Genomic DNA, 15,107 nt, shown 5'->3' with positions numbered 1-15,107 from the left:
TGCGGTTGCATCTGCTGCTTCTGCCATGGTTGCAGTTTCTGTTGAAGCCATGGTTGCAGCTGCTGTCACAGTTGCTGCTGCTGCCATAGCTGCAGCTGCTGTTGCAGCAGCTGCTGCTGTTGACATAGTTCCAGCTGCTGTCGAAGATGCTGTCGCAGCAGCCGCTGCTGCTGCTGCTGCCATGGTTGTAGCTGCTGTCGAAGCTGCCGCTGCTGCTCCCACGGTTGCAGCCGCCGTTGCAGCTGCTGTTACAGCTGCTGCTGCTGCTGCTGCCACGGTTGCAGCCGCCGTTGCAGCTGGTGTCACAGCGGCTGCTGCTGCCACGGTTGCAGCCTCTGTTGCAGCTGGTGTAACAGCTGCTGCTGCTGCCACGGTTGCAGCCTTTGTTGCAGCTGGTGTCACACCTGCTGTTGTAACTGCTGCTGCTGCTGACACCGTTGCAGCTGCTGTTACCTCTGCTGCTGTTACAGCTGCTGCTGCTACTGCCACGGTTGCAGGTGCTTTACCGCAGCTGCTGCCACGGTTGCAGCCGCTGCTGCAGCTGCTACTGCTGCAGCTGCTGCTGCTGCCACATCTGCCGCCGCTGTCACAACTGCTGCTACTGCCGCTGTCACAACTGCTGCTACTGGAGCTGCTGTCTCAGCTCCTGCTGCTGCAATAGTACCCGCTGTTTCTGCTGTCATGGTTGCAGCTGCAGTTCCTGCCGCTCTCACAGCTACTGCTGCTGCTTCCATGGTTGCAGCTGCTGTTGCAGCTGCTGCTGTCACAGCCGCTGCTGCTGCTGCCACGGTTGCAGCCGCTGTTACAGCAGCGGCAACAGCAGTAGCTGCTGCTGCTTGCACGGTTGCAGCCACTGTTGCAGCAGCGGGAACAGCATCTGCTGCTGCTGCCACTGCTTCCACGGTTGCAGCCGCTGTTACAGAAACCGGAACAGCAGCAGCTGCTGCAGCAGCTGCTGCCACGGCTGCAGCCGCTGTTGCAGCAGCGGTAACCCCAGCTGCTGCAGCTGCTGCTGCTAGTTCCACGGTTGAAGCCGCTGTTAGAGCAGCGGCAACAGCAGCTGCTGCTGCTGCTGCTACTGCTGCTGCTGCTTCCACTGTTGCAGCCGCTGTTACAGCAGCGGCAACAGCAGTTGCTGCTGCTGCTACTGCTGCTGCTGCTTCCACTGTTGCAGCCGCTGTTACAGCAGCGGCAACAGCAGTTGCTGCTGCTGCTACTGCTGCTGCTGCTTCCACTGTTACAGCCGCTGTTACAGCAGCGGCAACAGCAGCTCCTGCTGCTGCTTCCACAGTTGCAGCCGCTGTTACAGCAGCGGCAACAGCAGCTGCTGCTGCTACTGCTGCTGCTACTGCTGCTGCTGCTTCCACTGTTGCAGCCGCTGTTACAGCAGCGGCAACAGCAGCTGCTGCTGCTGCTACTGCTGCTGCTGCTTCCACTGTTGCAGCCGCTGTTGCAGCAGCAGCATATGCTGCTGCTTCCGCGGTTGCAGCCGCTGTTGCAGCAGCGGCAACTGCATATGCTGCTGCTCCTGCTGCTGCTTCCGCGGTTGCAGCCGCTGTTCCAGCAGCGGCAACTGCATATGCTGCTGCTGCTGCTGCTGCTGCTTCCGCGGTTGCAGCCGCTGTTGCAGCAGCGGCAACTGCATATGCTGCTGCTGCTGCTTCCGCGGTTGCAGCAGCGGCAACTGCATATGCTGCTGCTGCTGCTGCTGCTGCTGCTTCCGCGGTTGCAGCCGCTGTTGCAGCAGCGGCAACTGCATATGCTGCTGCTGCTTCCGCGGTTGCAGCCGCTGTTGCAGCAGCGGTAACTGCATATGCTGCTGCTGCTGCTGCTTCCGCGGTTGCAGCCGCTGTTGCAGCAGCGGCAACTGCATATGCTGCTGCTGCTGCTGCTGCTTCCGCGGTTGCAGCCGCTGTTGCAGCAGCGGCAACTGCATATGCTGCTGCTGCTGCTGCTGCTGCTGCTGCTGCTGCTGCTGCTGCTGCTGCTGCTGCTGCTGCTGCTGCTGCTGCTGCTGCTGCTGCTGCTGCTGCTGCTGCTGCTGCTGCTGCTGCTGCTGCTGCTGCTGCTTCCGCGGTTGCAGCCGCTATTGCAGCAGCGGCAACTGCATATGCTGCTGCTGCTGCTTCCGCGGTTGCAGCCGCTGTTGCAGCAGCGGCAACTGCATATGCTGCTGCTGCTGCTGCTGCTTCCGCGGTTGCAGCCGCTGTTGCAGCAGCGGCAACTGCATATGCTGCTGCTGCTGCTGCTTCCGCGGTTTCAGCCGCACTTGCAGCAGCGGCAACTGCATATGCTGCTGCTGCTGCTTCAGCGGTTGCAGCCGCTGTTGCAGCAGTGGCAACTGCATATGCTGCTGCTGTTGCTGCTGCTTCCGCGGTTGCAGCCGCTGTTGCAGCAGCGGCAACTGCATATGCTGCTGCTGCTGCTTCCGCGGTTGCAGCCGCTGTTGCAGCAGCGGCAAGTGCATATGCTGCTGCTGCTGCTGCTGCTGCTGCTGCCTCCGCGGTTGCAGCAGCTGTTGCAGCAGCGGCAACTGCATATGCTGCTGCTGCTGCTGCTGCTTCCGCGGTTGCAGCCGCTGTTGCAGCAGCGGCAACTTCATATGCTGCTGCTGCTGCTGCTGCTTCCGCGGTTGCAGCCGCTGTTGCAGCAGCGGCAACTTGATATGCTGCTGCTGCTGCTGCTGCTTCCGCGGTTGCAGCCGCTGTTGCAGCAGCGGCAACTGCATATGCTGCTGCTGCTGCTTCCGCGGTTGCAGCCGCTGTTGCAGCAGCGGCAACTGCATATGCTGCTGCTGCTGCTTCCGCGGTTCCAGCCGCTGTTGCAGCAGCGGCAACTGCATATGCTGCTGCTGCTGCTTCCGCGGTTGCAGCCGCTGTTGCAGCAGCGGCAACTGCATATGCTGCTGCTGCTGCTTCCGCGGTTGCAGCCGCTGTTACAGCAGCGGTAACTGCATATGCTGCTGCTGCTGCTGCTGCTGCTTCCGCGGTTGCAGCCGCTGTTACAGCAGCGGCAACTGCATATGCTGCTGCTGCTGCTGCTTCCGCGATTGCAGCCGCTGTTGCAGCAGCGGCAACTGCATATGCTGCTGCTGCTGCTTCCGCGGTTGCAGCCGCTGTTGCAGCAGCGGCAACTGCATATGCTGCTGCTGCTGCTGCTGCTTCCGCGGTTGCAGCCGCTGTTGCAGCAGCGGCAACTGCGTATGCTGCTGCTGCTGCTGCTTCCGCGGTTGCAGCCGCTGTTGCATCAGCGGCAACTGCATATGCTGCTGCTGCTGCTGCTGCTGCTGCTGCTGCTGCTGCTGCTGCTGCTTCCGCGGTTGCAGCCGCTGTTGCATCAGCGACAGCTGCATATGCTGCTGCTGCTGCTTCCGCGGTTGCAGCCGCTGTTGCAGCAGCGGCAACTGCATATGCTGCTGCTGCTGCTTCCGCGGTTGCAGCCTCTGTTGCAGCAGCGGCAACTGCATATGCTGCTGCTGCTGCTGCTGCTGCTGCTGCTTCCGCGGTTGCAGCCGCTGTTGCAGCAGCGGCAACTGCATATGCTGCTGCTGCTTCCGCGGTTGCAGCCGCTGTTGCAGCAGCGGCAACTGCATATGCTGCTGCTGCTGCTGCTGCTGCTGCTGCTGCTGCTTCCGCGGTTGCAGCCGCTGTTGCAGCAGCGGCAACTGCATATGCTGCTGCTGCTGCTGCTGCTTCCGCGGTTGCAGCCGCTGTTGCAGCAGCGGCAACTGCATATGCTGCTGCTGCTGCTTCCGCGGTTGCAGCCGCTGTTGCAGCAGCGGCAACTGCATATGCTGCTGTTGCTGCTGCTGCTGCTTCCGCGGTTGCAGCCGCTGTTGCAGCAGCGGCAACTGCATATGCTGCTGCTGCTGCTGCTTCCGCGGTTGCAGCCGCTGTTGCATCAGCGGCAACTGCATATGCTGCTGCTGCTGCTTCCGCGGTTGCAGCCGCTGTTGCAGCAGCGGCAACTGCATATGCTGCTGCTGCTGCTGCTTCCGCGGTTGCAGCCGCTGTTGCAGCAGCGGCTGCTGCATATGCTGCTCGTGCTTCCTCGGATGCAGCCGCTGTTGTAGCAGCGGTAACAGCAGCAGCAGCAGCAGCTGCTGCTTCCACGGTTGCAGCCGCTGTTCCAGAAACCGGAACAGCAGAAGCTGCTGCTGCAGCTACTGCCACGGCTGCAGCCGCTGCTGCAGCTGCTGCTGCTTCCACGGTTGAAGCCGCTGTTGCAGCAGCGGGAACCCCAGCAGCTGCTGCTGGTGCTGGTTCCACGGTTGAAGCCGCTGTTACAGCAGCGGCAACTGCAGCTGCTGCTGCTGCTTCCACGGTTGCAGCCGCTCTTGCAGCCGCTGTTGCAACAGCGGCAACAGCAGCTACTGCTGCTGCTGCTTCCGCGGTTGCAGCCGCTTTTGCAGCAGCAGCAGCAGCTGCTGCTGTCACATCTGCTGCTGCCGCTCTTCTAGAAACGGGAACAGCAGAAGCTGCTGCTGCTTCCACGGTTGAAGCCGCTGTTACAGCAGCGGGAACAGGAGCTGCTGCTTCTGTTGCAGCTCCCGCTGCTGCTGCAGATTCCGCGGTTGCAGCCGCTGTTGCAGCAGCGGTAGTAGCAGCTGCTGCTGCTGCCGCTCCTTCCTGCGTTTCAGCCGCTGCTGCTGCTGCTGCTGCTGGTGGTTCCGCGGTTGCAGCCGCTATTGTAGCAGCGGTAACTGCAGCTGCTGCTGCTGCTTCCGCGGTTGCAGCCGCTGTTGCAGCAGCGGTAACAGCAGCTGCTGCTTCCGCGGTTGCAGCCGCTGTTGCATCAGCGGTAACAGCTGCTGCTGCTGCTTCCGCGGTTGCAGCCGCTGTTACGCCAGCGGTAACGGCAGATGCTGCTGCTGCTGCTGCTGCTTCCGCGGTTGCAGCCGCTGTTGCAGCAGCGGTAGTACCAGCTGCTGCTGCTGCCGCTGCTGCTGCTCCTTCCTCGGTTTCAGCCGCTGTTGCAGCAGCGGTAACAGCAGCAGCTGCTGCTGCTGCTGGTTCCGCGGTTGCAGCCGCTGTTGTAGCAGCGGTAACTGCAGCTGCTGCTTCCGTGGTTGCAGCCGCTGTTCATGCAGCGGTAACACCAGCTGCTGCAGCTGCTGCTGCTGCTGCTTCCGCGGTTGCAGCCGCTGTTCCTGCAGCGGTAACACCAGCTGCTGCAGCTGCTGCTGCTGCTGCTTCCACGGTTGCAACCGGTGTCACAGCAGCGGTAACAGCAGCAGCTGCTGCTGCTGCTGCTTCCGCGGTTGCAGCCGCTGTTGCAGCAGCGGTAACCGCAGCTGCTGCTGCTGCTTCCGCGGTTGAAGCCGCTGTTGCAGCAGCGGGAACCCCAGCAGCTGCTGCTGGTGCTGGTTCCACGGTTGAAGCCGCTGTTACAGCAGCGGCAACAGCAGCTGCTGCTGCTGCCACTGCTACTACTGCTGCCTCCACTGTTCCAGCCGCTGTTCCAGCCGCGGTAACAGCAGCTGCAGCTAATGCAGCTGCTTCTGCTTCCACGGTTGCAGCCGCTCTTGCAGCAGCAGCAGCAGCTGCAGATTCCGCGGTTGCAGCCGCTGTTGCAACTGCGGCAACAGCAGCTACTGCTGCTGCTGCTTCCGCGGTTGCAGCCACTATCGCAGCAGCAGCAGCAGCAGCTGCTGCTGTCACATCTGCTGCTGCCGCTGCTCTAGAAACCGTAACAGCAGAAGCTGCTGCTGCTTCCACGGTTGAAGCCGCTGTTACAGCAGCGGCAACAGCAGCTGCTGCTTGTGTTGCAGCTTCCGCTGCTGCTGCAGATTCCGCGGTTGCAGCCGCTGTTGCAGCAGCGGTAGTAGCAGCTGCTGCTGCTGCCGCTCCTTCCTGCGTTTCAGCCGCTGCTGCTGCTGCTGCTGCTGGTGGTTCCGCGGTTGCAGCCGCTATTGTAGCAGCGGTAACTGCAGCTGCTGCTGCTGCTTCCGCGGTTGCAGCCGCTGTTGCAGCAGCGGTAACAGCAGCTGCTGCTTCCGCGGTTGCAGCCGCTGTTGCATCAGCGGTAACAGCTGCTGCTGCTGCTTCCGCGGTTGCAGCCGCTGTTACGCCAGCGGAAACGGCAGATGCTGCTGCTGCTGCTGCTTCCGCGGTTGCAGCCGCTGTTGCAGCAGCGGTAGTACCAGCTGCTGCTGCTGCCGCTTCTGCTGCTCCTTCCTCGGTTTCAGCCGCTGTTGCAGCAGCGGTAACAGCAGCAGCTGCTGCTGCTGCTGGTTCCGCGGTTGCAGCCGCTGTTGTAGCAGCGGTAACTGCAGCTGCTGCTTCCGTGGTTGCAGCCGCTGTTCATGCAGCGGTAACACCAGCTGCTGCAGCTGCTGCTGCTGCTGCTTCCGCGGTTGCAGCCGCTGTTCCTGCAGCGGTAACACCAGCTGCTGCAGCTGCTGCTGCTGCTGCTTCCACGGTTGCGACCGGTGTCACAGCAGCGGTAACAGCAGCAGCTGCTGCTGCTGCTGCTTCCGCGGTTGCAGCCGCTGTTGCAGCAGCGGTAACCGCAGCTGCTGCTGCTGCTTCCGCGGTTGCAGCCGCTGTTGCAGCAGCAGCAACAGAAGCCTGCTGCTTCTGCAGCTTCTGCTGCTGCTGCGGATTGCGCGGTTGCAGCCGCTGTTGAATCAGCGGTAACAGCAGCTGCTGGTGCTGCTGCTGCTGCTGCTTCCGAGGTGCCAGCCGCTGTTGCAGCAGCGGTAACAGCAGCTGCTGCTTCCGCGTTTGCAGCCGCTGTAGCAGCTGCGGTAACAACAGCTACTGCTGCTGCTGCTGCTTCGGTGGTTACAGCTGCTGTTGCAGCAGCGGTAACAGCAGCTGCTGCTGCTGCTGCTTCCGCGGTTGCAGCCGCTGTTACGCTAGCGGTAACGGTACATGCTGCTGCTGCTGCTTCCACGGTTGCAGCCGCTGTTCCAGCAGCGGTAACAGCAGCTGCCGCTTCCGCGGTTGCAGCCGCTTTTCCAGCTGCGGAAAGAACAGCAGCTGCTGCTGTTTCCGCGGTTGCGGCCGCTGTTGCTGCTTCCACGATAGCAGCTGCTGTTGCAGCAGGGGGAACAGCAGCTGCTGCGGTTTCCGCGGTTGCAGCCGCTGTTGCAGCAGCTGCTGCTTCCGCGGGTGCAGCCGCTGTTGCAGCAGCAGTAAGAACAGCTGCTGCTGCTGCTGCTGCTTTATCAGCGGGAACAGCAGCAGCTGCTGCTGCTGTTATTTCCGCGGTTGCAGCCGCTGTTCCAGCAGCTGCTGCTGTTGCTGCTGCCGCCGCTTCCGCGGTTGCAGCCGCTGTAGCAGCTGCGGTAACAGCCGCTGGTGCTGCCGCTGCTGCTGCTGCTGCTGCTGCTGCTGCTGCTGCTGTTGCAGCAGCGGGAACAGCAGCTGCTGCTGCTGCTGCTGCTTCCGCGGTTGCGGCCGCTGTTCAACCAGCGGTAACAACAGCTGCTGCTGCTTCCGCGATTGCAGCCGCGGTTGCAGCAGCGATAACAGCAGCTGCTGCTTCCGCGGTCGCAGCCGCAGCTGCTGCTGCTGCCGCTTGCACGGTTGCAGCCGCTGTTGCAGCAGCGGTAACAACAGCTGCTGCTGCTGCTGCTGCTGCTGCTGCTGCTGCTGCTGCTGCTGCTGCTGCTGCTGCTGCTGCTGCTGCTGCTGCTGCTGCTGCTGCTGCTGCTGCTGCTGCTGCTGCTGCTGCTGCTGCTGCTTCCACGATTGCACCTGCTGTTGCAGCAGGGGGAACAGCTGTTCCTGCTGCTGCTGCTGCTTCCGCGGTTGCAGCCGCTGTTGCAGCAGCGGTAACATCAGCTGCTGCTTCCGCGGTTACAGCCGCTGTTCTAGCAGCGGTAATAGCAGCAGCTGCTGCTGCTGCTGCTGTTTCCGCGGTTGCAGCCGCTGTTCCAGCAGCTGCTGCTGCTGCTTCCGCGGTTGCAGCCGCTGTTGCAGCAGCGGGAACAGCAGCTGCTGCTGCTGCTGCTTCCACTGCTGCAGCCGCTGTTGCAGCAGCGGTAAAAACAGCTGCTGCTTCCGCGGTTGCAGCCGCTGTTGCAGCAGCGGCAACAGCAGCTGCTGTTGCTGCTGCTGCTGCTTCCGCGGTTGCAGCCGCTGTTGCAGCAGCGGCGACAGCAGCCGCTGCTGCTGCTGCTGCTGCTGCCGCGGTTGCAGCCGCTGCCACAGTTCCAGCTTCTGTTACAGCTGCTGCTGCCACGGTCACAGCTGCTGTGAGAGCTGCTGCTATGGTTGCAGCTGCTGTCACAGCTGCTGCTGCTGCTGCGACGGCTGCAGCTGCTGTTGCAGCCGTTGTTGCTGCTGCAGCCATGGCAGCAGCAGCTGCTGCCGTGGCTGCTGCTGCTACGGTTGCAGCTGCTGTCACAGCTGCTGCTGCTGCTACAACGGTTGCTGCTGCTGCCATCGTTGCTGCTGCTGCTGCGGCCATGGTTGCAGCCGCTACTGCTGCCGTGGTTGCAGCTGCTGCTGCTGCTGCCATGGTTGTAGGTGCTGTTGCTGCTGCTATCACAGCTGCTGCTGCTGCTGCGGCCATGGTTTTAGCCGCTACTGCTGCCGTGGTTGCAGCTGCTGCTGCTGCTGCCACGGTTGTAGGTGCTGTTGCAGATGCTGTCACAGCTGCTGCTGCCATGGTTGCAGCTGCTGTCACAGCTGCTGCTATGGTGGCAGATGCTGCTGCGATGTTTGCAGCTGCTGCCGTGATTGTTGCGGGTGTTACAGCTGCTGCTGCTGCTGCTGCCATTGTCGCAGCTGTTGGAGCTGCTGTTCGAGCTGCTGCTGCTTCTGCCGTTGCTGCCATGGTTGCAGCTGCAGAAGCTGCGGCTGCAGCTGCAGAAGCTGCGGCTGCTATCATTGCAGCTGCTGCAGCTTCTGCCTTCGTTGCAGCTGTTGCATCTGCCGCCATCGTTGCAGCTGCTGCTACAATAGCAGCATCAGCAGCAGTAATAACAACAATAGCAGCAATGCGAACAGTAGCAACGATAATAACCATACCACCAGCAGGATTGACACAAATAGCATCAACAACAACCATTGCAACAGTACCACCACCGGCAGCAGCAGCAGGAACAAAAATAACACCACCACCAGCAGCAGCGGTAGTACGACCAGCGGCAGCAGCAATAACATTAATAGCAGCAGCAGCAGCAGCAGCAGCAGCAGCAGCAGCAGCAGCAGCAGCAGCAGCAGCAGCAGCAGCAGCAGCAGCAGCAGCAGCAGCAGCAGCAGCAGCAGCAGCAGCAGCAGCAGCAGCAGCAGCAGCAGCAGCAGCAGCAGCAGCAGCAGCAGCAGCAGCAGCAGCAGCAGCAGCAGCAACGACAATGCGACCATCAGCATCAGCAGCATTAGCAGTAGCAACCGCAGCAACAACAACAGCGACTGCAGCAGCAGCAACAGCAACAAGAATATGATGATCAGCAGCAACAGAAAGAACAGTACCACGACCAGAAGCAGCAGCAGCAGCACCAACAACAACAACAATAGCAGCAGCAGCCGCAATAATAGCAATACCATCAGCAGCAGCAACAACCACAATAACAGCATCAACAACAACAAATACCAGCAGCAGCAGAAGGAGAAACAGAACCAGCCGCAACAGTAGCAAGAACAGCGATACAACCGCCGGCTGCAGCAGCGAGAACAATACCAGCAGCAGAAGGAAGAACGGTACGAAAACCAGCGACAGTAGCAGCAGCAATAGGAACAAGAATAGCAGCAGCAAGAACAATACCAGCAGCAGCAACAACAGCAATACCACCAGCGGCGACAGCAACGATAGAAGCAGCAACAAGAACAATAGCAGCAGCAATACGAACAATAGCATCAGCAGCAACAACTGCAATACCAGCAGCAGTAGCAATACGAACAATAATACCACCGGCAGCAACAGCAATACGACCACCAGCGGCAGAAGCAACAACAATAGTAGCAGCACCAGCAGCAAGAACCGTATCACCACCACCAGCAGCGGCAGAAGGAACAACGATACCACGAAGAGCAGTAGCGACAACAGCAGTACCACCACCAGCAGCAGCAGAGAATAACAGCAATAGCAGCAGTAGCAGTAACAACAATACCACCACCAGCAGCAACAGCAGCAACAATATCACCACCAGCAGCAGCGACAGCAACAATAGTACTACCAGCAAACGCAGAAGTACTACCAGCAGCAGCAGCAGCAGCAGCCACAACAATACCACAACAGCAGCAGCAACAACAATATCAGTAGCGGCAGCAGCCACAGCAATGCCGCCACCACCACCACCACCCGCAGCAGCAACAGCAGCAACATCAACAGTACTACCAGCAGCTGCAATAATACCACCAGCAGCAGGAACTGCAACAACAATAGCACCAGTGGCAGCAGCAACAATAGCAATACCACATGCAGCAGCAGCAGGAACAATACCACCAGTGGCAGCAGTAATAGCAGTACAAGCGACAATAACAGCAGTAGAAGCGACCATAATAGCAGTAGAAGCGACAGTAATAGCAGCAGCAACAGCAACCTGATAACAGCAGCGGCAACACCAATACCACCACCAGCAGCAGCAGCAGCAGCAGCAGCAGCAGCAGCAGCAGCAGCAGCAGCAGCAGCAGCAGCAGCAGCAGCAGCAGCAGCAGCAGCAGCAGCAGCAGCAGCAGCAGCAGCAGCAGCAGCAGCAGCAGCAGCAGCAGCAGCAGCAGCAGCAGCAGCAGCAGCAGCAGCAGCAGCAGCAGCTGCAGCGGCGGCAGCAGCGGCGGCAGCAGCGGCGGCAGCAGCGGCGGCAGCAGCAGCGGCAGCAGCGGCGGCAGCAGCGGCAGCAGCGGCGGCAGCAGCGGCGGCAGCAGCGGCAGCGGCAGCGGAGGAAGCGGCAGCGGCGGAAGCGGCAGTGGCAGCGGCGGCAGAGAACACCAACAATACTACGAGCAGCAACAGGAAGAACAGAACCAGCAGCAACAGTTCCACCACGAGCAGCAACAGCGGCAGAAACAACGTTACCACCAGCGGCTGCAGCAGCGACAACAGTACCTGCAGCAGCAGGAACAACAGTGCGAACACCAGCGACAGAAGCAGCAGCAGCGACAACACTAATACGAACAGCAGCAACAAAAACAATACCACCAGCGGCAACAGCAACGATAGAAACAGCAATACGAACAATAGCAGTAGCAGAAAGAACAACAAAAATACCAGCAGCAGTAGCAATAACAGCAGTAATACCACCAACGGCGGCGGCAGCAGCAGCAGCAGCAGCAACGTTACCACCACCAACAACAACACCAGCAGCAGCAGCAGCAGCAGCAGCACTAATACAACCAGCGGCAGCAGCAACAACAATAGCAGCAGCAGCAGCAGCAGCAACAACAACAATACCACCAGCAGCCTTAGCCGCAGGAACAATAATACCACTAACAACAGCAGCAGCAGCAGAATTAAATTAAATAAGTTATTTATTTATTTCAAAAATGACATACAAATACGAGCCTGCCCAAGCCAACAATGGGCTTGTGGGGCAGCGCTCGGCAGAATGGAGGAAGCCAGGGAGCGGCACAGTAAGTCAATTGCACAAGATACCACGAAGAGCAGTAACAATAACAGCAATACCACCAGCAGCAGCAGAGAACAACAGCAATAGTAGCATTAGCAGGCTCGTATTTGTATGTAATTTTTTGAAATAAATAAATAATTTATATATATATATATATATAAACAGTACCACCACCGGCAGCAGTAGCAACAACAACACCAGCAGCAGCAGCAATAGCAACAATACCACCACGAGCAGCAGCGACAGCGACAATACCAGCAGCAGAAAAAACGATACCGGCAGCAGCAGAAAGAACAGTACCACCACCAGCAATAATACAATCAGCAGCAGAAACAACAACAATAGCAGCAGCAGCAGGAATAACAGTACCACCGCCACCAGCAGCAACCATAATGGCTGCAGTAGCAGCATCAACAACAGCAATAGCAGCAGTAGCAGCAGCAGTAACAATAGCAGCAGTAGCAGCAGCAGTAACAATAGCAGCAGTAGCAGCAGCAGTAACAACAATAGCAGCAGTAGCAGCAGCAGTAACAACAATAGCAGCAGCAGCAGCAGCAGCAGCAGCAGTAGCAGCAGCAGTAACAATAGGAGCAGCAGCAGCATCAACAACAGCAATAGCAGCAGTAGCAGCAGCAGTAACAATAGCAGCAGTAGCAGCAGCAGTAACAATAGCAGCAGTAGCAGCAGCAGTAACAATAGCAGCAGTAGCAGCAGCAGTAACAATAGGAGCAGCAGCAGCAGTAGCAGCAGCAGTAACAATAGGAGCAGCAGCAGTAACAATAGGAGCAGCAGCAGTAACAATAGGAGCAGCAGCAGCAGCAGCAGCAGCAGCAGCAGCAGCAGCAGCAGCAGCAGCAGCAGCAGCAGCAGCAGCAGCAGCAGCAGCAGCAGCAGCAGCAGCAGCAGCAGCAGCAGCAGCAGCAGCAGCAGCAGCAGCAGCAGCAGCAGCAGCAGCAGCAGCAGCAGCAGCAGCAGCAGCAGCAGCAGCAGCAGCAGCAGCAGCAGCAGCAGCAGCAGCAGCAGCAGCAGCAGCAGCAGCAGCAGCAGCAGCAGCAGCAGCAGCAGCAGCAGCAGCAGCAGCAGCAGCAGCAGCAGCAGCAGCAGCAGCAGCAGCAGCAGCAGCAGCAGCAGCAGCAGCAGCAGCAGCAGCAGCAGCAGCAGCAGCAGCAGCAGCAGCAGCAGCAGCAGCAGCAGCAGCAGCAGCAGCAGCAGCAGCAGCAGCAGCAGCAGCAGCAGCAGCAGCAGCAGCAGCAGCAGCAGCAGCAGCAGCAGCAGCAGCAGCAGCAGCAGCAGCAGCAGCAGCAGCAGCAGCAGCAGCAGCAGCAGCAGCAGCAGCAGCAGCAGCAGCAGCAGCAGCAGCAGCAGCAGCAGCAGCAGCAGCAGCAGCAGCAGCAGCAGCAGCAGCAGCAGCAGCAGCAGCAGCAGCAGCAGCAGCAGCAGCAGCAGCAGCAGCAGCAGCAGCAGCAGCAGCAGCAGCAGCAGCAGCAGCAGCAGCAGCAGCAGCAGCAGCAGCAGCAGCAGCAGCAGCAGCAGCAGCAGCAGCAGCAGCAGCAGCAGCAGCAGCAGCAGCAGCAGCAGCAGCAGCAGCAGCAGCAGCAGCAGCAGCAGCAGCAGCAGCAGCAGCAGCAGCAGCAGCAGCAGCAGCAGCAGCAGCAGCAGCAGCAGCAGCAGCAGCAGCAGCAGCAGCAGCAGCAGCAGCAGCAGCAGCAGCAGCAGCAGCAGCAGCAGCAGCAGCAGCAGCAGCAGCAGCAGCAGCAGCAGCAGCAGCAGCAGCAGCAGCAGCAGCAGCAGCAGCAGCAGCAGCAGCAGCAGCAGCAGCAGCAGCAGCAGCAGCAGCAGCAGCAGCAGCAGCAGCAGCAGCAGCAGCAGCAGCAGCAGCAGCAGCAGCAGCAGCAGCAGCAGCAGCAGCAGCAGCAGCAGCAGCAGCAGCAGCAGCAGCAGCAGCAGCAGCAGCAGCAGCAGCAGCAGCAGCAGCAGCAGCAGCAGCAGCAGCAGCAGCAGCAGCAGCAGCAGCAGCAGCAGCAGCAGCAGCAGCAGCAGCAGCAGCAGCAGCAGCAGCAGCAGCAGCAGCAGCAGCAGCAGCAGCAGCAGCAGCAGCAGCAGCAGCAGCAGCAGCAGCAGCAGCAGCAGCAGCAGCAGCAGCAGCAGCAGCAGCAGCAGCAGCAGCAGCAGCAGCAGCAGCAGCAGCAGCAGCAGCAGCAGCAGCAGCAGCAGCAGCAGCAGCAGCAGCAGCAGCAGCAGCAGCAGCAGCAGCAGCAGCAGCAGCAGCAGCAGCAGCAGCAGCAGCAGCAGCAGCAGCAGCAGCAGCAGCAGCAGCAGCAGCAGCAGCAGCAGCAGCAGCAGCAGCAGCAGCAGCAGCAGCAGCAGCAAGCAACAACAATAGCAGCAGTAGCAGCAGCAGCAGCAGCAGCAGCAGCAAGCAACAACAATAGCAGCAGTAGCAGCAGCAGCAGCAGCAGCAGCAGCAGCAGCAGCAGCAGCAGCAGCAACAACAGCAATATCAGCAGGGATTGCGGGCCGATCGTAAAGGTCAACACGAGGTACATGCGACATGGAAATGTCTTGGGCCTTAGCCGACTGCAGCACAAGCCGCTGCCAGTCGGCATCAATAGGACAAGATGTCTTTCCAAAGCGTTCTCTTTAAACGCAGCTGCAAAGCCCCCGAAGTGTGCTTCCTGTAGATTTTCAATTACACTTGTGTTACAAGCGGCTAAAAAACTAACGAAAGGTAACACCATCCTGCAGCTGCGAAGAGAAGCCTTCTAAGTTCGCGAAAGGTCATCCTCTTACACTCATGAGAGAGCAATGGAGGCATTCCACTTCCTAGCACACGTACACTTTCATGAGAGGGGCTGTTTCGTCTTCAGCGGTGTTTTCCCAGTGCAAGTTCTCGATTACTGACGCCGGGTACTCCACCAGAGGTGTTGAACACCCTGCTAGTACTAGTCCCTACTTCCGTAGCCAGAATGGCCTCCTATTAAAGAAATTATTGTATAAAGCGGGAGAAACCTGTTAATTAGATTTCCTGAGAACAGTTTACTTTACTTCATTACAAGTCGCCACCATTTCATGGGGACTGCTATGCCCCACCTACTCTTGCGCCCAATTTTTTGTACTGCTGGCTCAATAAGGAAAGTTCTCTACGATGATGCTGGTTGTGTGCATTTGGCGAATTTGGCTGGTCACGGGACAGTACTTTTGAAGGAATGTAAAGAGGGCGGCGGAAGTCGTAACGTGATGGAGACAGCGCAGCTAGAAGTTTTTCGAGATGCACTTTTGCATCGACACGTTTTCTCTGAAGTTCATAATTAGATAATTAGGTAATTAGTATATACTAATTAACTACAGTGAACAAAATATAGGAGATTAGCATATGCGACTCTGCAAATCTGAATTTTTCCACTGGAATATGCCGAACTGTATTTTGAAAAACTTGGTCGAAGTTAGGCGGGACAGCCGGTATAAATCGCGCGTGCCTAATTGAGAGAGGGATAAAAAAGACATGAAAAAGTTGCAAGGCTTACAACGCAGCGATCAAACGAGTAATGACGGTATGGATTTCGCGTGTACGTTTCTGAAGTGATGCCGG

The 15,107-nt window shown here is 59.3% G+C and overlaps 1 protein-coding gene across 1 annotated transcript; it reads left to right on the top strand.

Annotated features, from left to right (window-relative positions):
- The first annotated feature begins 181 nt into the window (after window positions 1–181).
- Window positions 182–13,901, top strand: LOC146179072 (uncharacterized). The gene is made up of 22 exons (XM_084580104.1): window positions 182–497; window positions 557–762; window positions 1,106–1,314; window positions 1,376–1,392; window positions 1,553–1,683; window positions 2,368–2,427; window positions 2,956–3,042; window positions 3,236–3,252; window positions 3,890–3,906; window positions 4,007–4,359; window positions 4,460–4,539; window positions 4,640–4,698; window positions 5,393–5,640; window positions 6,677–6,865; window positions 7,949–8,071; window positions 8,148–8,203; window positions 8,427–8,473; window positions 8,556–8,929; window positions 9,139–9,270; window positions 10,580–10,756; window positions 12,381–12,665; window positions 12,996–13,901. The coding sequence occupies exons 1-22, from the start codon at window positions 182–184 to the stop codon at window positions 13,899–13,901; spliced, it is 4,089 nt and encodes a 1,362-aa protein (XP_084436230.1).
- The last annotated feature ends 1,206 nt before the right edge of the window (window positions 13,902–15,107 follow it).

This window comes from Amblyomma maculatum, chromosome 9 (genome assembly GCF_055883805.1).
Source record: "Amblyomma maculatum isolate TAMU_Amacu chromosome 9, ASM5588380v1, whole genome shotgun sequence".
NCBI classification, from domain to species: Eukaryota; Metazoa; Arthropoda; class Arachnida; order Ixodida; family Ixodidae; genus Amblyomma; species Amblyomma maculatum.
This window is presented reverse-complemented; position numbering and strand designations above follow the sequence as displayed.

Coding starts and splice junctions, on each gene's coding strand:
- LOC146179072 (XM_084580104.1), top strand. CDS start 182: ATGGTTGTAGCTGCTGTCGAAGCTGCCGCTGCTGCTCCCACGGTTGCA. Junction 1,684..2,367: donor CCGCGGTTGCAGCAGCGGCA/ACTGCATATGCT, acceptor GCTGTTGCTGCT/GCTTCCGCGGTTGCAGCCGC. Junction 9,271..10,579: donor GCAGCAGCAGCAGCAGCAGC/AGCAGCAGCAGC, acceptor GCAGCAGCAGCA/GCAGCAGCAGCAGCAGCAGC.